The sequence below is a fragment of the Aplidium turbinatum genome, chromosome 16, assembly GCF_918807975.1.
Source record: "Aplidium turbinatum chromosome 16, kaAplTurb1.1, whole genome shotgun sequence".
Classification (NCBI taxonomy): domain Eukaryota; kingdom Metazoa; phylum Chordata; class Ascidiacea; order Aplousobranchia; family Polyclinidae; genus Aplidium; species Aplidium turbinatum.
The window spans coordinates 13,783,181-13,808,968 of record NC_137487.1 but is presented as its reverse complement, the minus strand read 5'-3'; the positions used below and the strand labels follow the sequence as shown (position 1 = coordinate 13,808,968).

General features: G+C 38.8%; 2 protein-coding genes across 4 annotated transcripts; both read left to right on the top strand.

Moving 5' to 3' along the window:
* Positions 1–1,722, top strand: LOC145785236 (uncharacterized). The gene is made up of 5 exons (XM_082596920.1): positions 1–202; positions 646–875; positions 990–1,077; positions 1,169–1,344; positions 1,537–1,722. The coding sequence occupies exons 1-5, from the start codon at positions 1–3 to the stop codon at positions 1,720–1,722; spliced, it is 882 nt and encodes a 293-aa protein (XP_082453046.1).
* Positions 1,654–23,487, top strand: LOC145785768 (GREB1-like protein). Of its 3 annotated transcripts, XM_082597475.1 has the most exons (29): positions 1,654–1,663; positions 2,248–2,364; positions 2,499–2,647; positions 2,890–3,016; positions 5,564–5,654; positions 6,282–6,365; positions 6,578–6,734; positions 7,159–7,268; positions 8,486–8,633; positions 10,334–10,468; positions 10,623–10,688; positions 10,826–10,938; positions 11,094–11,278; positions 11,466–11,565; positions 11,814–11,926; positions 12,377–12,468; positions 12,917–13,029; positions 13,104–13,244; positions 13,565–13,622; positions 13,882–14,097; positions 14,744–14,911; positions 15,243–15,465; positions 15,828–15,972; positions 16,852–16,996; positions 17,360–17,460; positions 17,651–17,782; positions 19,273–19,447; positions 19,718–19,859; positions 20,565–23,487. In XM_082597475.1, the coding sequence occupies exons 2-29, from the start codon at positions 2,265–2,267 to the stop codon at positions 20,747–20,749; spliced, it is 3,714 nt and encodes a 1,237-aa protein (XP_082453601.1). In that variant the 5' UTR covers positions 1,654–1,663; positions 2,248–2,264; the 3' UTR covers positions 20,750–23,487. The 3 variants fall into 3 exon arrangements, with proteins under 3 accessions (XP_082453601.1, XP_082453603.1, XP_082453602.1); XM_082597477.1 differs by lacking the exons at positions 19,273–19,447; positions 19,718–19,859; positions 20,565–23,487 and adding an exon at positions 18,374–18,525; XM_082597476.1 differs by lacking the exons at positions 19,273–19,447; positions 19,718–19,859; positions 20,565–23,487 and adding an exon at positions 18,421–18,493.
* Positions 23,488–25,788: the final 2,301 nt, after the last annotated feature.

The following is a 25,788-nucleotide window of genomic DNA, read 5'->3' as shown; positions in this document are numbered from 1 at the left end:
ATGTTAGAGGCGCCGGCGCAGTTAGCGGGTATCATACCTGCTCGCATGCCTAGCACAGTCCCTGGCGCGCCTTTCATGTTGCCCTCTGCCACGTATGGTTCACGATCAGCGTTGCACCCTCACCTCAAACGAACACTCTCCAGCCCCGTGCAACACTCGCTTCCCGAGCCAGCCAAGCGACTCGTATCTAGCGTTTCACAAGGTGAATACACCACTAGAGCGTATTGCTACAAGTAGTGCATGATTTGAACTACTTTTTCACAAGTTACACATTGAATTGACAAAGCTGCCGCTTTGAAGGTGCAATCTTTTGTAAACTTGGAAAGATCTCAATCAAGAATGGAACGCGTATTTGAGACCTGTCGGTTTATCAATAATTTAATAACGAGTAATTCATTTCACTTTCTGTACTTTCTTTCTTGCTATTGTAATAACACCTTCTTACGTTTACAAAGCGCATATTACTTTGCACCTAAATTTCTTATTTCGTTGGTAATCAAAATTTTGCTGTCTGGGAAGAAATGTACCCACAGTTCTATATCACTTGTGGAGGCGTCAAAACCTCAGTCGTCCTCTCATCTTTGAACAATGATCGTTGTTTTCCCAATTTAACATCAAGTTTTAAAATTATGTCTGTCTTTGCAGACGAAGTTTTGACGATACGTGACAATGATCTTCTCCCAAAGCGCTACATGCTGAACCGCGTGGAGAACAGAACTGTTGAGATCCCGAACGACTTGGCAGCTCGTCTCCAATGTAAACCCGTCGTCGTTTTCTTGTTTCCCTCAACACATCTTCCCGCATTCATTGGAGACGAAATGAGCATCATCCAAACCTCACAGTTTTGCAAGTGCTTTGAAGAACCCTCACCTAAGGTAGGTCCTTTTTTCCGTTAGCGTTGTCTTTTGTACGGTTGGCTTTTAAGAATTTTGTAAAGTGCGAAGGTCTGTGCAGTGATGGTTTATCAATATTACTTTTGCGATTTTTAGGCTTCTGACAGGCTGAAGATAACGAAACATTCTTCCTTGAACAGCAAGTTCTTCCTTCTTGTCGCTGTGCAATATTTGATGAGTTTGGGTGAGTGGGATGCGCCTAGCGTTTGCACTTCGATTGGCCACGCCCATATCCTGTCAATCAGGCCTCACATGTTTGCTTAATTTCCTTTTAGGTTATACCCAGTTTCTTTCACTTGAAGGATTAGCATGTGCAGTTGCAAGGGCAAAGAATAAGCTGTGTCAAGATTTTCCTTCCGTTCTAAAGGGCATGCACTCATCTGGGGTGTTCGCTGTTTCTAAACTTGTCACGGCAACTTCAAACGACCTTATAGACATCGTGCATAGTAAAGTGAGTAAGCAAACTAGCAACATTGAATGTGTATCGTGAACATACCATACAATCATACATACCTTGCTAACTATCGGTATTTTAACCTTCATGGTAAAACCTCTTATATTTCTAACAGCATACAATATGATTCAAGTAATTGTTTTTCCTGTCGTAAATTTATCTTATTTCAACCACGATAATTTTCTACAGGTATCAATGGCAGACGCGATATCTCAGTGTTTAAAAAGTGTTCATTCTTCTTCTTGCCCCTACTTTATTGCCGTGTACTTTCCTGATGATTCAAGCGAGGAATTATCTTTTCATTTATTGGTCACTGGTACGTATCTTACACTCTGTTCATCGGCCACTCACGTACAACAAAAGTCACTTCGGTAAACACAACACGAGCTGTGATCAATAACAACAGAGGGCTTCTATTGCATTTATTCTATTTCTTACAACTATTTTGAATTTTTCTTTGTTTGCAAGCAAAAGACGTATGATGAAGGCCAGCGCTTCGCAATAATGGATTCTGTTTTGTTTAAAAAAATTGCATGCCAACCAAATTTGGGCTAAGTGACAATTAAAAACATATTGAAATTCTGTTTGCAAGAAACAAATAAGATTCTTAATTTGATTTTCTCTTTATTTATAACATTTTGTTCTTCATAGTTCACCAGCTTAGAAGTGTTGTTGACATATTTTTTTTTGGTACATGGCTTTGGCTAAAGGAACCTTTACGGCAATATCCGCTAGTTTTCTCTGAAATTGGACATTTTTGAAGCTGTTATATCACAAAAGTATTGTGGAGAGTTTGGCTAATGCAACCACTAAGACGCATTTTTGTTTCTCCTATTTGAAAAAAAAACATTAACTGCATTGAAAAGTGGCTGAAACATAACGTGAGATTTTATGATTTAGGTAAAAAAGCCAGTCGTATGCTAGCTGAATCTTTGCATACCGAAAAAGAGAGATCATCTCTTGTCAACCATGAGCTAACTTCCCTTGTCTTCACCCAACTTCGCTTGTCCTTGTCAAGTAAGTAGCAACAACTCAAATGCTACAAGATATGTATAGTCGCATCTTTGTATCAATTTGTTCGTCGTTACAGGGAAACGATCTTCTACCGCTTAAACACGTGACTTACTTGTGCATTGTTCTGTTTTTATCAGGCTCTGATAGCTCAACGCATTGTTTTCATTCAACTACCTCACAATTCCGCTTGGAAATGTCTAAACAACGTAGCGGGGTCATTTCACAATTGGAGTGTTCTGCTCGCCAAAGAACCAATTCAAATATAGCTTCGTCTCTTTTAGCCACCGTGAGTATCACATTTGTTTCTTTACAAGAACTCAGCATTTTCATTATTTATTTCAAAGTTTTTGTTTTGAGCTCATAACTGGTGTTTTTTGCTTGAAAAAATGTCAAACTTTACTAGCATCGTATAAAGAAAGCTGCTCAAGAGACCAAAGCTTTGCTTGGCTGCAAATGTGCAAATGAATCTTCAAAAAAAAAAAAAAGAAAGCGGCAAACTACCATCTGGCAATGAACTTTTCTTTTCAGGTTGAAAGAATTTATCGTGACTCAAAAATTACCGATTTATCAGATTTCACTTCTCTGCGATTTTTATTTCTATTGCCTCCTAGCTCAGCACTCACGTCTCAAAGTGTACAGTGCATTACGGATTCAGGTAGGTCGATGTTATTGTTGTTTTAATATATCGTTGTATTAATGTAGCATAAATCCCAAATCCATTCATTTTTCTTGCCAGCTGTCGCTTTCTCAGTTCGTTTTTCATTTGCTGCAACTCAGCGACAGTCGGTCTTCTTCCATCGAGTCTTCTAAATTTGGTTGATACATTCTTTCAGTATGCAATTCCGCCGCAAAAGAATGTGTCAATCTGAGGTGTATCAACCAAATTTAGAAGACTCGATAGAAGACTGTCTGTCGCCAAATTTTAACAAATGAAAAACGAACTGAAAAACAATCCCAGGCCCATATTGTTTTCCACTTTGCTTGAGACAATGCACGATTTGCCAGTAGCTTTGTGAAACCAGCGCAAATTCAACAGTCAATAGCCGGGGATCTTTTGACTCATTTCCGACCTCAAGTCATGAAGTATGAGAGCTCAAAGACAAGTGACAATGTAACGGTAAACCACCCGGACAACAAAATTCATCATTTTTTGCATTGATTCAACGTCTGCAGACGTAAAAGAGCAATATCAAAGTGACGGATTTTGCTGTGTGGACAAAGTAGCTTTCTTGTAACTTTCTATACTCTATAGTCTTTAATTTCCACTCTTTACTTCCTTGGTGTTTGTCGGGTAGGCGTAGGAAGGCTATATGCTACCACCATGTAATCATATTCTATTAAACCGTTCTAAGAGGACTCGTCAGTTGAATATTTTTTGTTTCCGAATAACTTCCACCAATCCAGTTCTGCCAAGACGTAGGTGAATTGCGTAAGTAGGGCGTCAGTCCATTTTATACGCGGTTTGTTTTGGCTTTTGGTCCACAATCTATTTGCTATCCCATTTAGGCCGGGATAAGTTTCTTGTTTTGCGAAGCTCTTGGAAATGTGTCTTGATGAAGAAGTGTCTTTCCTTGTGTGGAGATTGAAATACACGTCACCCAGACAACAAAATCTGTCATTGTTGCATTGATTTAACTTATGCAGACGTTGAATCAATGCAAAAATGACGGATTTTGTTGTCTCGTCAGTTGGCGTTCATAAGCAAATAGAAAAGCAGTTGCATATTTGATGAAGATATTTTTAACACATTGTACGATTTTAATCCACCCCAAACTATTTAAATATTGTCTTGGTTTTAGTATATTGTTTCACTATAAAAAACTTAGGCAGGTAAAGTGTGAATCAACCATGAGACATTGACATTAACACAATAATAATACACACGCCAAAAGACTCCTATGTGGTAAAAATCAACACGACAAGCGCATAGCGAAATTAAATGTATTTGCTACAATACAATTTATCCTTTATTGTCATAATAATAGATCTAATATTAGATTGATCCATGGGTTGATAATAATGCGAAGTTGGTCACTACAAAAGTTTTGAGCCACTTTTTTCAACATACCTATCTTAAATTCCAAATATTCTATTTGATTTTTGCCATACCAGTGATCGCAACTTAACCAAAATAAAATGGGCTTTATTGAATATTGTACTATAGTCATTATGCTCAATGGTGCATTTGTAACGGCGACAGACCTACATTGTTGTAGCCGTTCAAACAAGTTGAACGCTTTTTATAATGAACGGAAACTAAGCGCAATACCGCGGATGTCTATTTCCAAGTAAGCCAGTGTGTTTTTTCCTCCGCACGTCGACGTTTCAAACATAAGGTATCTCTCTTGAGTCATATTTCTTCTAACTTAACCTGCATCCTCGATGGTAACAGGACGAACTGGCCGAATATTAGTGTACCTACCATCGGCGCTTGCATTCTCCGAAAATATTCGTGATTAGTTACGGTGTCAGTTATGCTGCGCGAGGTTACTGGGCCACAACTGCTAAAACACATATTTTTTTCGATGTTATTAGGTCACCACCATGCGTATTGGAATGTAATCACTTTCACTTACATTTTTGTGGATGTAAATTGTCACCTCACAACCAAACTGAGCTGTGCCAATTTTTGGTTCACTTTGTTTTGTGCACTCATGGACAGTTCTTTTTAATATTTTTCGAATAAGCTTGTTTTTAAAAGATTATTGCGTTAAATGATGTATGATCTAGATATAGATCTAGATCTTATTTATTTACTGGTAGTCAATTTGAAAGCAGAATTTTTCATAAACATCGTTTTGAGACCTGACACTGTGGTTTTCTGGAGACTTGTATTATATTCACTTTTTTTCAAATTGTTTCTTCAGTCTAGGTGGGCCGCAGCTTGTGCTTTCACTTAAATAATTGTGAAGATGTTTGAGCGCAGAAAGCAGTTTTTGCAGCAGTTAATTTACGCGGCTTGTATGCTCTGTCGTTTGTTGCGCTAATGTCGTTAAAATATGCTTATTGCGTAAGGTAGTGAACATTTCATTAACACTGCTTAATTTCAATTCGACACTGCAAGTTCACAATTAAAAAGACGTTGTTTCCCAGACAGCAAAATGAAGACGTTGAAGCAATGTAAAATGACGGAATTTGCGATCTGGGTTAGGATTTTAGTCGACTTTTACGATCACGCTAATATCTATAAACTTTTTGTCAGGTGTGATGTCAGAGCTGTACAAGACGTCACTTCCTGTTGCTTCACTATCTTCACAAGTCGTCGTAACCATGGAAACCTCATCCATACAAAGGTACAATGCTACAGTAATCATTGCCATGGTTCTTAACCTTGTTTGACCCAACCCCTATTTATGTCTTCAAAAAAATCTCAGGCCTCACCAGAACCACTACATGTCGTAAAAGCATTTTATTCGGTCACTGCAATGTCTGTTTTGTGATATAAATTATAAATTGACGTTGAATCAATGTTAAAACGACTAGTTTTTCGTTTGGGATGCTGTAGATCGTGATGCATGATTTCAACGCGTCTTTTGCATCGCTGTCTCTTCTCCCTGGTGAGGAAAGACATTGATTCAACGTCTGAAGACGCAAAATCAATGTAAAAATGACGAATTTTGCTGTCTGAGATAGCATACCGTGTATAACACTGCCAGTACAACAGCAGGTTACCGTAGAATCATACTTTATAATTTCCTTTGTAGCAGAACACTTTGCCGAATAAACGTTACACCCATCCCCGTTTGTTGGACATGCGTTTCCTATGCTAGGTTGGCACCCTGCAGCAACACGCCTGTGTCCAGCCTGGCCATCTTGTTTCCCTCCACTCCCTCAACGTTTGCTGTCCACACCAGCAGCAGCAGTTTCCTTCTATCGGAATTTCCGATGTTTTTCTAAAACCCGTGTTGCTTTCCGCGCAGAATAACTTCAATGTGCAAGCAGTGGGAAAACTCGACTACGCTTTTCATACTAGTCCAGATTGATGCCCACTCCACAACGAACAGGTTTTAATTAAAGAATCGTAATTTCAAACCTTGCAAAAGTTGTTTGTATCTAATTGAGAAAGTTGTGTGTACAAGCTGAATTTTGCTGGTCCAACTCTTTGTAATTTTCCGTAGTCGTTTGATGCTTAAGTTACGTTATGGTTTGAGACCTTTATGAAATATAGAGGAAAGATTTTATTTCTATAGTGAGTGTTCCATGACAATATTTTCAGCTTTGATGCGAACGACTGTTTGAACCAACCATTCGTGATCAACTCGAAGAATATCGTCACAATTCAGTGCTCTTCCTCGCCCTATCCTTTGCTCACTGACTCTCGTCGCATGCCATCTTCAAATATCATTTTTACCAACGAACAAGATAACTGTGAAGTAATAATGTGGTTATTATGATTTGTTTAGTGATCGGTTATTAATTTTGCTCTTGCTTTTTTTTTGCTTTAGATCCCGTTGTGCGTGTTTAACACTGTCCAACTTTGTATTATATGTGCTTTATGATCAAGTTATCAATGCAGCATGCAAATTACAAACGTTATTTTGCTGTTGTCCTATCCATAGCTAGATTGGTCGTTTCGTGTTGATCTGTTGCCCCATAGGATTTGCTTCTCATGAATCAGAAGAAACTTTTCATCAATTTTTGTTCTGCCTCGTTCTGCTGTTGAACCTTTTATTAATGTATTAACGTAGCTTGTGCAATGTGCGTGCAGTGTTCGCATCTTTCGTGTCATATTTCGAGTTTTTTTCGACACAGATGCTGTCTTTCCATTGAATTATTGTGTGATGTTTTAAATTGCAGCACCGTAGCAATACCTCAATGTACTTTGGTACTTCTTCAAACTGCTGTGCCCCATTCGTAACCACCGTTGATCCAATGTACGAAGCGAAGAAAGATCAAATGCTTATCAGGTATTTTAATGAAACTACGTTTTTTCACCCACCCCGCCTTATGCTGTCAAGACAATGTTTCCTAGTCTAGCCAGGGAAAGCTAGCTTTTTACATCATTTCAGCATCGCTAGACGTTGTAATGATGTGAAAACTGTAACTTCTAAAGCAGAAATACCGAATTGCAATTTATGCTCAGAAAGCTGTCCGTAGACTACATGTCGAGGGTTGTCATAGTAACCACTGAGCACTGGAAAATGTTGTGGAAGTTCTTTCAGCAACGTGTTTGGGAACTGGTTAAGTTTTATTTCGAGGACGCCTTTGAGCGGATTTTTGATTTTTTTGAGTAGACATAAACTCTAATCGTGGGCATGCATTGCTGGCGGCGGCATATCTTGTACAAATTTAGATGTTTTAACTCAGCCTGGATGCCTTTTATGTTATTGTACATTAAAAGATGTAAAAACTGCAGGTTTCGTTCACTGGGTAACTTCTTTTTGCATACCAGGTCAAACGCACGAGTTCGTGTACGTTTTAAAGGCATACTAAAGGAAAATTTCAAACCGGAATTAAGCATTAAAATGAGTAAACTGAACATTCAAGAATACATTTCAAAAACAATTACCGAAAAAAATTTGTTTTCAATGGCGCTGGCAAGGCCCAAAGTCCAGAGTTTCATTTATTTTCATTTTTTTTAAAATGACCAAAACGTGCAAACACTGCTCGAGAATACGTCATAAAGGCCAGCAATAACAAAAGCCACGTTACCAATCTGATGTTTTGAGCAAACTGTCTGCTGTTTTGATGTTAAAATGTGCTGTTTTGATGTAAATACATACATAGCCTACAGTCAAATCGCCCGCAGTAACAATTATTGCGTGATCGGTTGATTGCTAGCCTTTATGACGTAGACTGCACAGTCGCACGCTTCGTTGCTCAGGCTCAATCTCATTTTGAAAGCTCTGACAAAAGCACGCCCACAATGGTGGTCAGACCGCAATGGGGTAAAATTTTATTGAAAATCGTTTTATGGTAGCATGTTAAACACAAAGAACGTGGAAAATCGCCAAGTCAGGTTTTTCCTTTAGTACCCCTTTAAATTTAAAGCTCAGATATCCATGATATTTTGTGGTTGCATTATAAACAAGCTTACACCATTTCTTTGTTGCAACACCAATTACCTTTTTCAACCCCTCCCGCTATGGATGACTATTTTACCACAACTCATTTGCTCTTTCAGCCATTACAGTTTGCACACGTCATTAATCGCTTGCGAGGTGCTGATGCAGCAATATAGCGCGTCACTGGTGGCATCATCAACATCGGAAAGTGACGTATTGAGTGAACAAAAGCGTCAATCGACGCCATTAATCAACCAAATCATACGGGTGAGCATGAAGTTTTCCTGATATCATTGAAATTATCTACGACAGGGGTGTGCAACCTTTTTTACAGGAGGGCCAGATATGAATAATTTGGTGAAACCGCGGGCCGCACGTTTATTTAACATATGATTTCTAGTAGTTGCAGGCACAAAAGAGTAGTTTTTTTGTTATTCATGTTATTCTTATATTAGGGGTTATCTCCTTCCAGAAATAATAAGTTCGGACGCATAAATTTCTGAAGAAAACTGCTATTCAAATTTATTGTCACACCGTCTTTAAACGAGCTCAGTGAGAAGTTTGCAGCTGGCTTCTTTTCCCAGACGGCTTTTTCCAAATTTACTTTAATAGAACCGATCGCAATTCGAAGTCCATTTTCCAAGTGTTCGTCTATCAGAACCGATCAATAGGGAGATTTCATGACGCCCGTTTAAAAAAAAAATGTTTGCACAAATACGTTGAGCCAAAAAGTGCCATTTTTGAAGCCATGGATTTTTCAAATGTGGAAATTAAGTCATCTTAGTTGAAATGTTTTCGGTAAAAATCGCCAAGATTCATTTTTAAATACTTTGCTTTCAAATCCGTTTTCTCTTGAAGATCAATCAGTTCAAGTTATATCATCTGGTACTTTGTTGATGTCTGTGTTGAATGGCGAGGCGAATATACCAAACAAATGTTCATGATATTTGAAGTCCTTGAAACGAGCCAAAAATTCATACAACAATTTTTCAAGTTGGTCAGCAAATTCAGTTTTCTTCTCAGGATGCATTCCATAATTTCTTAAAGTTGGAAAGTGGAAAAGATTTCCTGTTTGTACTTGAGCTTTCCAAAGTCGTACTTTGTTCATAATGCTTTTTATGTGACCATACATTTTTACGTTCCAAATAATTAAATACGATGGATTAGTGGTGGCCGGTGGGAGACTTCTAAAATGGTTAACAGAAGGTGCGAATTCTACAATAATCCACTCCACAATGAATTGTTCAAACGTACCAGACTAAACTAAATTACCGTATAAACATGTTTCGCGGGACGCACACAATTCAAAATTGGCACATCTTCGCGGGCCACATACTTTTTCTTCGCGGGCCGCATTTGGCCCGCGGGCCGCACGTTGCACACCCCTGAATTCTACGAGATCGTTTTTTGTCGCCGGATTTATGCAAGAATTGCTTTCACAAACAGAATTATGCAAATGTACATCGGCAGTCAGCGCACGACATGCACGTACATATTGGCTGAGTTGTTGTCAACATAGACTCCTAACGTTCCTCATAAGGTCATGTTTACTTGTATCACCACAATATCCGTGTGCTTAAGCCATCAACAGGAAAATATTGGAATTTTTCGCAACGTAAAGAAAATGTAGCTAACAGCGATTTGCGCACTTCAAGTGTGTTTACGAAACCTATTCGTTGACTCTCTATTTTCAATGGTAACTTTAAAGTGGATCATTGGAAGCGATAGCATACATTGTACTTGAATTTGTAATCATCTTGTCTTCAATCGGATGGGTGTGCACTGTGCTGGTCTTCTTCGTGTTGCCTTTTTCGCCACTCCTGGGGTCGAGGGGCTCTGCCTTTAACCATCCTTGCAGGTCATAAAGGCGTGACGAAATAGAAGTTCAAAGTGAAGTGGCAGTTGGGTAGGCAAGGCTTTGCGCCGGTATTTATAAATTAACCAAATATCTTCCATTTTTCCACAAGGACCTATTGTCGTCATGCCCGACTGGTCAAGGTGTTGTCGTCATCGTTCGGATACCTTCGTCTGTTCTCGCCAGGAGATACCACGATAACGTAAAGAAGACCAGAGACAACCTCAATCTCGACCGTGCTTTTGAAGTAAGCGGAAGCGAATTTTGACTTAAGCGAAAACATTTTATAAACTTTTGTGTTGTGAAAGAAACGGCATAACCTGAGCTAAATACATTGAATCAATTCTACGCAAAGCTAAGTGATTGAATGAAACATAATTTTAAAGGTTTTTCTTCTTCAGGTGGTGCTATATGGTGATGCTGACCGTTCAATTTCATTATCGTCGTATTTTCTGGAAATTCTACAGGTACGTTTTTTTTGTTTTTTTTAACGAGCATTTCATCTCCACCTTATATTATTCGTTCACCACATCTTTTCCAACTCTAAAGAAACATCATTTTTTGATGCCACAATATCGTTGATTTATTCTCGAATGTTCTTCAGGTGCACCGTGGTGCCGCTGCTGATTGGTCCCCAACCTCTTTGAATGACCTCTCCGGAATACCTTGCTTGGTTGTGTACGAAGGTCACGAGCTAACCTCTCAAGCCATGCCAAGGTACAAGAGTCTTTTACGATAGACCCAGACAACAAAAAGCTGGCTCAACGTCTGCAGATGTTGAATCAATGTAAAAATACGGATTTGCTGTCGGGGTAGTTTTTGGTTTTGTTGTTGATCGAGCTTGTCTTTGACACCGCAGCTGTTTGTTTCAGCACGCTCAAGTACGTAGACCTGCGCATGGCTTTCGAAGGTTGCGGCGCGTTGTATCGGGGACGTATTGAGCAGGAAATGTCGCTTGCCGCCACTTTGTGTCAGTTTGATGCGGAAAGAAAGTCCAATAATGGCAAACCCAGGCTTTCGTCGTCCGATGACGACGATGAACTACAAGTCGTTGAAGGTTTGTGTTGTTGAAGAGACTTGGGAATACTTTTCCATACAGCAAAATCCGTCACCTTTACATTGATTCAAAGTCTGTAGACGTTGAATCAATGTCAAAATGACGGATTTTGCTGTATGGGATTAATCTTGTCTGTGACAAACGTTGCGTCACAGCATTAGTTTAACACTGAGCGTCGTTTGTCCAGATGCCGCTTTAGAGCCGAACAACAACCTTGTTGAAGATGTGACGTCATCAGATTATGCTTGGCCTGATAGAAGCGACGAGAAAGCGAAAGAAACGACGAAGTAAAATTGTAATTTTTGTATATGATCTTTTTTAGAACTAATCAAACTGTGAAACATTTTTTGTGTACAGTCGATGGTGAGTGGATTTACGTAGTTTTGATGCAAGAAGAGCCTTGTTTTTGTCTCGTGTTCCTATATAATTCACGAAAAAGAAAGCTTTATGCTCCATCAGATATTGACTAATAAAGCGCCGTGAAAATCATGTTCTAACGTCTTTGAAACATCTTATTTTCCGTATGTTTCCGCAGCCTGCATACGACCAAGCCTGGCATGGAATCACCACTCCCCGGAAGATACCAAGATGAGTCCTCCCTTGATTTTGTGAGCCTTGCCATGAAAGAAGCCAACTTGCCCTCGGATGGTAACCGCATGACGTCATATTTGGTTCTTTGGTTTAGTTTTGAGTCTTACCTCTGATAGTGAGCGCTTCAATTTCATCATCTAATTCGATTTTGTCTCCACTAGTGCAAGTGGCCGATTTTTTTCTTGCAACAATTGTCTTCACTCCTGTTATCCATCTCGTTCTGTCTATCGCATCTTCCTCCTTCAGTCCGACTTTGTCTGCTTTATTCTCCACCTGTTCTATTCATGTTCTTTTTGGACGTCCCCGTTTCTTGACTTGTTATGTTGTTAGTGTGGCATATTGATAATAATCTCAACTTCATGAAACACTATTGCAATGTTTTGTTTAGGTGTTACATTGAATTTTACTGTTTTCACGTTTACAAAATAATACAAAGCTTCTGTTTAAGTGCCAGTAACAAAATTGACACTGCATAAAGAATTTTGTTTCTAAAAAACGTATTTTCAGAGAAATTGAAATTACTGAACAACGATTCGCACTTCACCCCCACTGCCATTTTACCTCAATTTGTCTATGATGTCATCAACGGCAGTTCTCAGGTGAGTTTATTCCGTCCTGGTGTCTTTTCTCGTCTTTGAGCATTTGATTAACAAATTTCAGTTTGCAAAGTATGTTAGTAACGGTTGCAAACTTGCAGAGTAAATCCGCTGTCTTATTAATCCATGTGTTTATTTTGCTGTCTCACTCAGACAGCTAAATCCGTTCTTTTTGTCTGTGGACATTGTCTCACAGACATATTTTGTTTACACTGATTCAACGTCTACAGTGGGAACTGCTCACGATATACGTTTACAGACGTTGAATTCAACGTTCAATGTTCAACATTCACAGACGTTGAATGCATGTAAAAATGGCGGATTTTGCTGATTTGGCAGTTCACATCTGGTTGGCAAAACTTTGCTAAAAAGTTGAGATTGTAGCAAATCCGTTGCCCGTATCTTGCTTCATTGGTGATGACATTTTGACAAGCTCTGCGTCCTATTTCAGTGTCAGGACATTCTGTCAAATCTTCCACCGCACCCGTTATGTACGTGGAATGAACCCCTCCGTCCTTTCAATACCAACCAAATTACCTCTGAAGAGCTATCAGACTTTTTCAGGTACTTTTGCACTTTTGTAAATTCAAGCTGGTTTTACTGTACGCTAGATGACGCTGTTGCTATTATTCCACCAGGCAGTGGACTTCGCCACTGGAGGGAAATCCTGACCACTCGAATTCCGAACGAAGTGTGGACGACAAGAGAATCTTACTCGTCACACCGCCCAACGCCAACCCGATGCATATTTGCTGCAAGTTTTTGATGGACTTGCACAAGTAAGAAGCGTGAAATACGTGTCCCCATACCCGCAGCTTGTGTTGTTGGTGTAACAGTAAAATTGGTGTAACATTTTCACCACAACTGAATTGATAAAATCTGTAAGAATCATAGAAAGTTTATTTGTTATTTTGCTCTTCTGGTTAGTGTTAGGTAAGGCTGACACAAGATGTTGAAAGCCGCCATCAGCTTTTTGCTGATGTTTTTTTCAAAAATGGTCGAAACTCAAAAAGTGACCTGGAGAAAGCAGATAGTTTCAAATTAGATATGTCGTTAGCAGTCTCGTTCACATTTCTAAATTTCTTATTTTTACATTCAGCAAATTGATGAAAATGCTCGAGATATCAATTTATGACGACTTTGAAGGCAGCAGTGAAGTAAGCCTTTTTGTGTTCAGTTCATTCTTACCCCTTGCTTAATCGGTTAGTAACTGCTACAGTTAATAAACATTCACTTCAAAATGCATTTTTCCTGGCTAAGTGCTGTCACCGATGTTGAAATTTAAAGTTATACGTTTTCGCCATAATTTTTACTAAATTTAATGTTTTCAATAGCGAACTACATCGCAATTATTTACAGTTACTTTGCAATCGTTATGTATCATGCGTTTTGTGAAACGATTTTCGATTTTTTCAGGAATTCGGTAATTCTTTCCGAACCCTACTTGTCAATCCCCTTCATCGCGGCATTAGCCAGGTAGCAAACTCTTGCCATGACGTCAACCTGCTCAGTTCGTTTATGCATTTTGGAGGGGACACTCTGCACAGGAAGATAGTGACCAGAGAATGGAAGAACGCGCTCTCCACTGTAAAGCTTCGACAGTATGCTGGGAACAATGGAAGCACGACGCATGTATGTACAAATTCCTAACTAGCTAGCCAACTTTGTCATCTTTGCATCGATTCAACGTCTGCAGACGTTTTTTGTATCATCTAGGTTTACGCCTGATATTTGAAGATGTAGGTGAAGTAGATGGCAAGGAAGCCAATTTTCGTGTCCACTTTTAGGCATGTCTTTAAGTATCTTGCAAAAGACACGGCCACATGCTCTTGAGCGGTGTCGAACCAGCGCCCTTTCGAACGTCGACCAGGGGTCTCGCCACTTGATTATGCAGACTGTTTTTGTTTGTCGTAATCCAGGCTTACACTTGGTGGTTGAAGATTTAGATTAAGTGGACGGGAAGGCAAGGAAGCCAATCTTCGTGTCCGCTTTCAGGCATGCCTTTAAGTGTCCTGTCAAAGACACAGATGCATGCTCTTGAGCGGTGTCGAACCGGCGCCCTTTCGATTGCCGTTCCAGGGCTCTCACCACTCGGCTATGCAGCCGACTGGGCTATACACAGCCAAGTTATGCAGACTGTAGACAGACGTTGAATCAATGTGAAAGTTATATGTTTTGCTAGCAACGTATTTGCTTCCTTAATGTTGTAATTAAAAATGGTCGACTGCGTACTTCTCAAATGCAAATATCATTTCATATGAAGCTTCCTTGCTTTCAGAATTCTTCCGCCGCATCGGAATATGTTTTGAAGACTGCTGCCACTGAAGTCTACAAGAACGGCTTGTACTTCCGGGTTGTCATTCCCAGACGGTTCATGGATGACTTCAGCTTGTCAGCAGGTGACGATGGAACTGTGGAGCTGTTCACTCTCCGACTCAAGTTGAAAGTAAGAACGACTAAATTATTGTCTGCAGTAACATCAAAAAAAAATTTGATTGTCGAAAATGGCTTTGTAATGATTTTTACACGCATTGCATGAAGTCTTGTTGCTTGGCTTCTTTATTATTCTATGCAAACTGGACAAAACGTATACTTTCGCAACTCCATTTCTTGGAAATGAAAACCGAGTTAGTGGAACAAATCCTTCATCGTTTTTCATGCTAAACTCTTCGACATAGTGTGTCCTTGTTTGGTTACTTTCACAGCTACTTTCACGTTCGATCACAGCTCAGAAGCTTTCTATCAAAAGAAAATGAAAACATACCTTTTGTCTTTAGACTGACCGTGGCATAAAAACGCCTGTTGTGAGCCTGGGGGTCCATGGCGTTGAGCATGGACTGTACAACTTGTCACCTGGCCAGAATTCGGCAGCCAACTCTAAGTCGGACCAACTTCTACATTTTGTGGTGGTCAAGGACTGCGATGCGAAATCTTACAAGGACGCCCTCACCAATCACATCATTGTGATTCTTCCCATTGAGTTTGACTATCTTGGAAACGGTAAGATTTTACTGAGAAAAAAAACGCCCTTTTTCCGAAATTTGATGTTTTCGAACGTCAGATTTTGAAAATAAAGATTAGTCCAGCTCCGTTGGGACCGCAATGCCATAAAATGTTTTCCAGGCTAATGTTTAGAAGGCCTATGTGTCATGTTTTATCATGTGCCGTCAATACGACTTTAGGTTATTTCCGTTTTATTTTTTGAATCATTGGAATATATCTCAACCAGCAAAAAAAATCTTCTTTTTTACGTTGATTCAATTTTGTAAACGGATTTTGCTGGCGGCATCGTCCTTGCAGCTCATTGCGTGGATTGCGTTGTCACCAACCAATCAATCAATGAAAATGTCCAAATTTTTCAGGCGCATTGAAGTACGCCTCGCAAGTTCTCTTCGAACATTTCTATACTGTCGAGTGCAAAGCAGCAAATGATCCCAAGCTCGTGTGGCCGTTTGTGTTCTTCATGAATGATGACGTCGTATCTTGGACCAGGTGGCAAACGAACAGGTTTGAGTCAACGCAGCAATAGATTTGGAAAACCATTTTGGTATCAAGGCAAGCCGAAAACTAAATTTGAAGCTTGTGACTTCTCGACGTGCATCAAGTGCAGGCAAAGACGTTGATGTTACATAGTGCAATCACGTGCCAAGACCGGCTTTGTCTTCTATGAAATGGTGTCTGTCGGTTTCTTGGACCGTACAGCGTATGCTCAGTTTTGATTACTAATCACTATTTTAAGTCCGATTATAAACGTAATATCAGTTTATTTTGCATTGTAATAGTAGTTTTTACACATCAGGAGTTTTTTGTAGTCCCACACACATTTCTTACCCATGGCCACCTGGAGATGCGGCCTGATTTGTCACATTTTACAGATTTTGATTACAGCTACTGCTAGTGCTTGACTGACATTTTTTGAGATGTTTTTACTTTTTGCTGTCTCCTAATGACATAAAACTTTTTTGTTGCCTTGGGGAAGCAGTAGCAAGTGAGGAAAAGTAAGTTGAAAAACGCAAAATCAGACTGTTATTGAAAATTAACAGGCTGACCAAAATCTTCGAAATCAAATTTTCTTTGTTTTTCAACATGTGAAGATGTTAAAACCTATTGTGTCATCTGGGGAAAAAAATAAAGAAAGCGTAAGAATATAATTTTTAGAAAAATTTATTCAAATGTTCGCTCAAAGTTAGAAAAACCTGGAAATTTCTGCAAAATGTGGCAAATCAGGCCGTATCTTTAGGTGGCCATGTCTTACCCTATTAAACTGTACAATTATTTCAATTTTTTAACAATGTGTATTGCTATAGTTTTTCGAAAGTGCACAGTTGTTGAATGTTGATCACCTTTTACTGGTTTATTGAAAAACAAAACCCTTCTTTTTAATAGCCACGGTCAGCCAGGTTGCTTCTGGCAGGATGTCACGCTCTGTTCCGTGCTGCAAATGGTGGAATCTTGTGTTGGTTGCGATTTCGCTGCAGTTGGCTTTAAACCTTGGAACTCGTCGCTACGAACATCTGTCATTTCACGCCAGGTACGTCGTACATGCATCGTCGTCTTGGTGTGGCTCGGCTAGTGCATCGTCCATACCCAAGGGAAGTTTTCATTATTTTCTTTTCTCGTTTTGGCGACCAGTTTTGTGTCAAGTGAACAGTTGTCGTCATGATCCATACTTTTGCTTTGTTGTAAAACCTGCGTGTCCAAAAATGTCAGTGATGTAAAGTTTTTTTTTTTTTTTGTACTAATTTAGGTGTTAGACATTAAAATTGTTTAAATATTTTTCTAAAAATATATCTTGAAATTTGCTCCTGTAGAAAACCATTACCATCTGCACTTTGCAGCCCGGAACGATAGATTTTTGTGCATAAATGATAAGATGCCTTTTGATTTGTTGCAGAACATGTTCAGCCAAGATAGTTGCCTGAGTTCTTGTTACTTAGAATCCTGCTTCTTTCTGAACATTAATCTAACAAGCTCCATTAAATTTGCACGTACAAGGTAAGTGAGCTGTTTGTTGTTTATGCTTCTACTTCTCACCGGCAAACAAAAGTTGGCTATTTTACATCACTTTATAGACTGGCGAAGTCATAATGATGTAAATTGTAAAGTGAGTTAGTTTTGCCTCTCACAGTTCGTGTGTGTAGGTTGGTGAAGTTTTCTTACTCCACAGTTGATTTTTTTCTCACAGATTCGACAACGAGGACATTGATTGGTCGATGAGAGCCGCTGCTTCCGGGTTAAACTTGCATAGATTTGAAACCATCGCCATGGCAACTAAGGTCATGCCACTTCCAGAAGCACACAACAGTTTGTTGAACGCGTAAGTTCCATTCATGTTTTTCAAACAACGCTCGTTTGCGTTTTATTGTATTGCAATAGTTGTATCTCAAATTGCCTTTAACCATACAGGGCTGTAGAGACGGAGAGATCGGATTCGGCCAGTTATAAATCGAGGAGTCGTATGTTTCACCCGACTCCACAGCCCTGTAGCCAACAGCGATTTAGTTATCCTGTAGAGCAGTGGTTCTCAAACTTTTTTTGTTGCGACGCCTCTGGAAAAGTTTTCTGGACTTGCGACGCACCAGCAAATAAAAGTTAATGAGGAAACTTATTATTAAAGTTTTGTTTGTTGATACAACAAAAAGCAATGCATATTATTTAATGTGACGTGTGGGCTTGTTTGTTTTTACAAAGTTCATTAAATCTTGGGAGCCGCATTTTTCTTTCAGTGTTTATTGATGATCGAAATTTGCTTTTTATCACCGCCAAGGCAGAAAACCCTGCGTCACATAAATATGACGTGACATATGGGATAATAATTCGTAGTGCTTTCTTCACCAAAGCTGGATAATCCCCCATTCATTGAAATCCAGAAATTTGCCGGATTTTCTGAATTAAACATCCTTTTCAGGGAATTGTCACAAGAAAGGTCAATGTAGGCTTCTTTTTCTTGTGCAGTAAAAGACAGTGGAGTAGGTTGGACGAAAGGATCACGAATCCATTCGTAGTTTGATCAATTTTTCGGAAAGTATTTTGCAAATTTCGACTCGAGCTTGGACAAATGTTGCCCAAATAATATTTGCTTCACAAATTTGAAGGCAGCGTCATACTTTTCTTTTCAAGCAAATTGGACAAGAAAGTGAAGGATCGAGAGCTTCCAGGCAGGTTTGCTATATCTTCCTTCCACAATAGCAGCTTTTTAACGAATGCTGCAATTTTATTTGAAATGTCATTTTTATTCGGCCCTTGCATAGAAATGTTCAGTTTGGCGAAGATATCACACAAGTAGAGTAAGGCAATTTCAATAAGAAATTGTTCTGAGCTAAACAATCTGCAAGTGGATTATTTTCTTGCTGCAAAAAAGCCTGAAGTTCATCCACCAATTCGTAGAAGCGTTCAAAGAATTTTCTAAGCGAAAGCCACTTGGATGAAAATTAAAAGAGCAAACTCCGATGCGCTGCATTCATTTCTCCACAAAGTTTTTTGAAAACTCTTGACTTCAGTGGGCGTGTTTTAATGAAGTTAACAACTTTGATGACAACTGAAACTGCTAATCAAAGGATTAACCTCATCTTTATAAGATAAACTGAATTCAGCTACGAAACGAAACTCTTCTGCGACGCCCTTGGAAAATTGAAACGACGCACCAAGGCGTCGCGACGCACAGTTTGAGAACTACTGCTGTAGAGTAATCGCGTATGGAGTTTGCCGTTTGTCAACTCAAGTACGGAGTTATAGAGTTTGTCACAAAAGTCCTTGGTATAACAAAACTTCCATATTTTGTCAATGCATACAATTTTGTTGACCCAGGGACACAACTTTAGTGACTACAGCAGACACAGCGTTCGAACCCCTCTACTACCACCCCGCTCTCTTGCTAGAGAAGCATCTTTCTTACCATGCTTCCAACATGTTTCCAAGTTCCAAGTTAAACCCTGCCAATCCAGTGCTATGCGTTGACTGCTACATATCGCTTGGTACAGAGGTGAGCTTCTTTAACCACTTGTTAATTTATTTGTTGATGTCTTCAATATAAATCATCTAACTTTTGCATCACTATATTTTATGATGATAATTTAAGATCAAAGGTCAAGTATGGGTTAAAACTCGATGGTAATCTGGTTCCATTAGCTGTGTTTTAATCGCAACATATCTACTGCGAAAATTGGTAAAGGAAAAACTATTTTGAATTCCTGGCAACAATAATTCTCAAAAACCTTTACACTCGTGTTTTAAAGTCGGACTTTCATTGCAGGTTTGTGTGCAGTTTGCCAGCACTGCACCTCATGCTCAGCTGTGGGCCTTTGACTATGGGAAGCAATATGGCGGCCTCATTGTACCGAGCATCAACAATAATATCAAACCAGAGTTTTTGCAAGGTCTTAAGTTTGTTAAAGGTAAAGTGTTTCATACAATTGTAAGTTATTTGATAAAAACGTTTGTTGACATCACAGATGTTTTTCCTCTTCTACGGATGTTTCGATAATATTAATTGATGACGACTAAAAGGATGAAATACTTTTTACCTGTAAATGAAACAGATTACTTGTACATTGCGCTTACCAAAGCATGCAATAATTTGATTTTTCCATCTTTGGTTGTGGATGTTGTCGGATCATCGTTTGATGGCTGTGGGATGGTTGGTGATTATATTTAGTAGACTGGACAGCAAGGAAGCCAACCTAGTTAAAACAACATCACACATCACATTGAGGGTTTTTCCAAAACTTGGCCACTTGCTTTTTATAGGTCACGAGCTAATGTCCTTTGAAACATTGGTTAGACGTTTTATCCAGAGTTGCCAGTTTCACGATTTTTTCGCGAAATTGTGCAAGGTTTGAAGTCGTGGAAAAGTTTTGACAGCCGCGTTTTTTTTCTGTTAGTTTCGTTCCATTTGCACCATTTTTTTTTGGCGCAAATTTGTCATAGTTTAGGCTTGTTTCATCACTTGTGACGATTAGGCTACTTTTGAGATACTTTTCGCGGGCAAGTGGGCTGGAAATTATAAAAACATCTGGCAACCTTGGTTCTATCTCTTCATACAGCCGACCATTGTTATAAAAGCTTTCTACAAAGAATTCACCTTTTTTACGCCTTTCTAGGTGCTGTTGTTTGCGTTGTTGGCAAAGACCGCAGCGCACTGCGTCAAACAGTCCTCCACCTTAACCTTGAGACAGCCTGGCACTTTCGCCTAACGGACGAATTCCAGACAGCAAATAGCCAGACACTGGGCAGCTCTCGAGTCCGGCCTTTCTACTTTCTCACCGGAGTATACAAAGAGAAGTAATTGCGCCAGCAATCTGGTTTATTTATTTTCTCCGAAATCTTGCCTTTGATATCGGGTGGATCTACCTTACACGTATAGTTTAGTAAAACTCAAACGTTATTTACAAAAAACAATTAACCTCAATTTAAAAAAATGTCATAAACTCAATGTGTAGATCCTAGATTGCATTCTCTTTTATACAAATCGTGCTATTCAATGTTACACAACGATCGATTTTATTGTTTCAAAGTTTGTTACACTTTCTCTCCTGCTTTTATTGCAACAAAACCTGCTGCTTTGGTTACTTTTTGTGAAATGAAAGAAATATTTTTGTACCAATCAGTGTGTTCATGGACAAATAGTTTACAGTTACACGCGATTCTTACCATTTAAATGTAAATCATTAACGTTCTTGAGATTTGTATATAGTTTGTACTGCCTCAGACAGCAAAATCCGTCATTTTTACATTGATTAAACGTCTGCAGACGACTGAATCAATGTAAAAACGAAGGATTTTGCCTTCTGGGTCGTTGCATTGCATCAGTTTGTGTCGTCAATGACTTCATTTGACGTGTTCTTACACTTTTCTGCACCAACAAGTAATATGTGCTGTGTTCGTCAATTTCCCAGGATGCTCAACCCAATCAGAAATATCAGTCATTTTTACAGTGATTTAACATATGTTGACGTTGAATGAATGGAAAAAAGGAATGATTACTGGTCGAGATGTTCTCTCCCATGATAATCACAAATATGTCCTATTTTTCCATTCCTTCGCTCTGGTCAAAAACAAATATTTTTAGAAAAATCTTTAAATATCTTTCTACTGAAAACATGGATTGGTTCCTTTTTGTAAAAGATTTGCATGCGCCACTACGCCAATACCTGTTGGAATACGTTAAAATGGGTTCAATCTGTTTTTATTAGGACACTGTCATGCTTTGCATGTAGCCGGGCTCCCAGTGTGAACACTGAACACATTATGTACAATGTACATGCTTGTTGAATTTGGCAGAAAGAGCGTTTATTTTCGTATGTGGTTATAGTATTTGTATCTGTACTATCAGACAAGCATTTAATGCGTTGTACTATTGTCTACGGTTGCGTTAATCTTACGCACATAGATGCAATTCTGATCGATTTAAAAATGACTTGATATGACTCAAGAATTTGCACGAAATTTTAAAGTTGTGGTTATGTTTTGAATGAGAGCTGCACCCAAACGTTTCAGCTACTGCGTGTGTGACGTTGCTATAACTGTGTTTGTATATTTCTTCAAAAGATGGGGCCATGAAGCAGTGACGAAGCTAGAGAGAAAATTTTGGGGGTAAAAGAAACTGTTGGAAGCAAACGTCACCCAATATGATTCATAATGATTTTAAAGCGTTGGAATAGTACGGAAACATGATTGTTTTGGGAGGAAGATAAAATTTTGGCGGGAAATTGCCACCCCAGGCCCCCGTAGCAACGTTCCTGCCATGAAGTACTCACTGTACTTTGTGCCATTCAGAAGCATCACGACGATAGTGCTTATTGTTGGCCCGGTTAGCAAAACAATTTTATCTTTTAATGGCTTCAACATGGAAAGGTACCATAGCGTTTTGCTTCTTGCTAACTATATCGTTCGTATACGTTTATTTTACTCACAAACCCAGAAAAGTCTTTACAGTTGCAAAAACAATCCTTCAGCGTTTGTTTATTTTAAAGAAGCACCATACTTTTCCTGTTTTAAGAAAGTGTACAGCCAAAAAATATACAAGAACGTTTGAATTCAAATCACCTACACGTTTCCTTTATTCTGTCACAAACCGATGCATGCATTGTAGTCTTTTGTGACGTTGGAATTTATCTTTTTACTGAACTGACAAACTTTGGCTGTGAAAGAACAAAACCACGGTTTTAGATTTTCAAATGGTGGTTATTTTGTATGTCTTGATAATGTTTGATTGCTTGAAGAGGAAGGATGACACGACGTTAGGTATTGAACAATTTTTCTTTTGAGAAGGTCTGTCAATGGTAAAATCAGCATTAGTCAATGACCCATTAATCACTTTGCCATTATACTGTAGCAGCGCAGTACACATCGTTTGTTTTCAAGTTTTTCCTCCTATTTCACGTTCCGTCGCCATGCTAGCATAGCCTTTCACACATCTACCTCCTAATTTTATTAGCTTTTGTGTTTTTTATTCAGGTTTTGACGTACATTTACTTGGCCCATTCCTGTCACCAGCTTGGTTTCTTTTGTTGACTTTCCATAACAAATGGCGCAGTTTACTGTGTCCATTTTATAGTGATTTGCTTGTTTGAGTTTTGTCGCTTGTAATGCGAAGAATGTTGATATAACGCCACGTAAGCATGTTTGTGTCATATGGCAACACAGCTTTATAGTTTTTGTATCGTTGTGCACTCTAGGTTACTTCGCTTTACACAAACCTTCAAAATGGCATTTTTGTGACATTATTTTCTTGATCTTGACCCAACGTATGGTCTACAAATTTATGTCATTGAATAGAAATTACGGGTACGACATATTTTATGGATCCGATGTGTTAGTTTTGATCGCTTCCTTATGTATCCAAAGCAGATTCAGTTTAAACAAAGGGTTTAATGGCACAAACACGTGATCATATTTTTGCATAAAGATCAGTAACCTGAAATGTTGAAAAGAATAAACGAATGAGAACGGTTTTGGCACGCGTTGTGTTTCTGCTGCTTGGCATATTGAAAGTCGTATTTTAATGCCAATTGCAGTTTTCTGCGTTTATCCAAGTTTGTGTTTGTTGTGTAGTTTCTCACTGTAGCCTACCAATAACCTCAGGTAAGATTTTTAATCTCAGCTATTCAGGATGCAGTGTAGCCTACATTCTAAATAACACATCTTTTAGCCTGCAGCAACATGAACATTTCAACAATAAAGCAAAATGTTAACTGACCAGGTTAACATGGCGCGGCCTATTTTGTATTCCTTAACTTAGCCGAGATAAAATTTTGAAAAGATGTTATAGGCTACAAATAAATATGGGAGTCACCCTTTTTTTAACGATCTCCAACCAGACACGCCAAAATCCTGCCTCCATTACCCTAATTTCAACTAAAGTGATGCAGGAATGTTTATATAAATTGACCCATAATACACCGGTTCATTTTACCCCCAGACTGGTACATTTAAAAATGTCTACCAATCGAAACTGGGTCAGTTTAGCAAAGTTTTATCTCCGAGTTTTATCATTAGCAATGCATCGGTGCTTTGGCAATCGATTACCAAAAGCAAGAAATTAAAATTATATATTTTTTTGCTAATAGCCTAGTTATCACATAATTATTTATAAAGTGCTTCTTCAGTTATCCGATATTGGGATAATGATTTCAAAAATTTGACAGAATAAGCAAAAAGAACGTACAGTAGAATTCGCCTATAACGGCTTCGTTTATAACGTCAATTCGCCTATTACGTCACATTTCGCTCGGTCCCGGCAGCAACTTTTGTGCCGATGTGGAATCAATGATTAAACTGAACTAGAATACACGTTTTCTTTTGTTGCTCAAAGGGGATTTTTTTATGGTACCTTTTCAAAAGTTGCGTCCCGGCAGAATTCCTATCTTTTACATACATTGTAGTTCGGCTACAACAGCATCGCCTATAACGTCAATTCGCATGTAACAGCACCCTTTATTGGTCCCCAGACGTCTTTTGTTCGTTTATAACGTCACTTTAAGCCATCACCTTCACCACGAACGGTCAGTCTTTTAATCCAGTTAGCGCTGCAGCTTGCAAAATGTCTTCCCTTTATTTCGCTACGTCGTTCTCAGCAGGGACTTTAACTGAATTAACTTTTTTCCCGCGTGAAAAACTATCACGTGTAAAAAGCAGCTCTACAGCTGTGTCAAATCCGAAACAGCTCAAGATCAATGCCTTTTTTGCTAATAAACAATGAACTTTTCTACTACTGTATGTAATTGTAACGAGCTGTATTGCGCAAATTTCCTGTACCTGTTGCTGTAGGTTATTTTTTTTTAAACAATTTCTTTGTTTACTGTATTTTCTGCGTGCCTTTTGTCAGTTTGGTGGTACACAGTAACCCTGATTGGATTATACACCTCTTTCTTTAATCAAAAGACAGTTGTGGAATAGTTTGCGGTAGTTCGTCTATAACGTCAATTCGGCTATAACGTCAGTTTTTGCAAATCCCCTAGAGGTGCCGTTATAGGCGAATTCTACTGTATAACCTAGTTGAATTGTAATATTTAGGCTAAGTCAAGAAAACGAAAAAGTAACTTAGATATGATACTAAACAGTACAAAAATTGATTAGGTTCACTCGTTTGACTATCAGTTGCAACAGTGAGATATTCTAAAAAGTTATTCAAGTTTTAATCATTTGCCGGAAGATTCGCGCATTTTCACAGCTACTTCGTCGTGAAGTCGTAACAATACGGATGTGCTTGAAACTGTTGTCTCCTGCTGAAAATGCAGCCATGTTGGGTGATGGTCAAATATTCGCATTGCTTCTGCATGAAAAACAGGGCATTGTGTTTTTTGAGTTGTAAGTGGAATAAGTTTTCTACAAGATTTTCTTTATGCCTGTGGATTTTTTTGTTCTCAAGCGTTTGCTTTCTTTTCTACAAACCTCAGCATGCTATAACTTTCTTCTCTTAAGTCTTCTCATACCAATTAATAATTTTTAGGGGGTCCCGGGAAAATTTTTGCAAAATCACTCAAATAATGGATTATAGTGCTTTCTGGAAATACTTTTAGGGTACCGTAATATTATGTATGAAATTTATTAGCAGATAAACAGCTATTAACTTATTAAAGGTAGCCTAGCTCTTACACTCGAATGGGCAAAAACTGCGGCTAAAATTAGAGAACACCAAAAACTCAGCTACTCAAAAACCCAACAGAGTAGGCCTAAGCATTTCTGGCATTGCTTCCACAGATTAGTTAAAAGAAACGTAAATTGCGTAGGCTACACTTTGCGCTGCTTTTTTACTTTGTTTCTCACTTGCTTCTTCGTTTAGCAGAATTGAGAGCAAGAGATGTGATACGAATCTCTGTTTCC

Bases quoted from the DNA above. Each gene is read 5' to 3' on its own strand.
- LOC145785236 (XM_082596920.1), top strand. From the start codon at position 1: ATGTTAGAGGCGCCGGCGCAGTTAGCGGGTATCATACCTGCTCGCATG. The intron at 876-989 runs GTAGGTCCTTTT...TGCGATTTTTAG, and splicing joins TTGAAGAACCCTCACCTAAG to GCTTCTGACAGGCTGAAGAT. The intron at 1,078-1,168 runs GTGAGTGGGATG...ATTTCCTTTTAG, and splicing joins GCAATATTTGATGAGTTTGG to GTTATACCCAGTTTCTTTCA.
- LOC145785768 (XM_082597475.1), top strand. From the start codon at position 2,265: ATGCTAGCTGAATCTTTGCATACCGAAAAAGAGAGATCATCTCTTGTC. The intron at 2,648-2,889 runs GTGAGTATCACA...TTTTCTTTTCAG, and splicing joins CTTCGTCTCTTTTAGCCACC to GTTGAAAGAATTTATCGTGA. The intron at 13,245-13,564 runs GTAAGAAGCGTG...TTTTACATTCAG, and splicing joins TTTTTGATGGACTTGCACAA to CAAATTGATGAAAATGCTCG.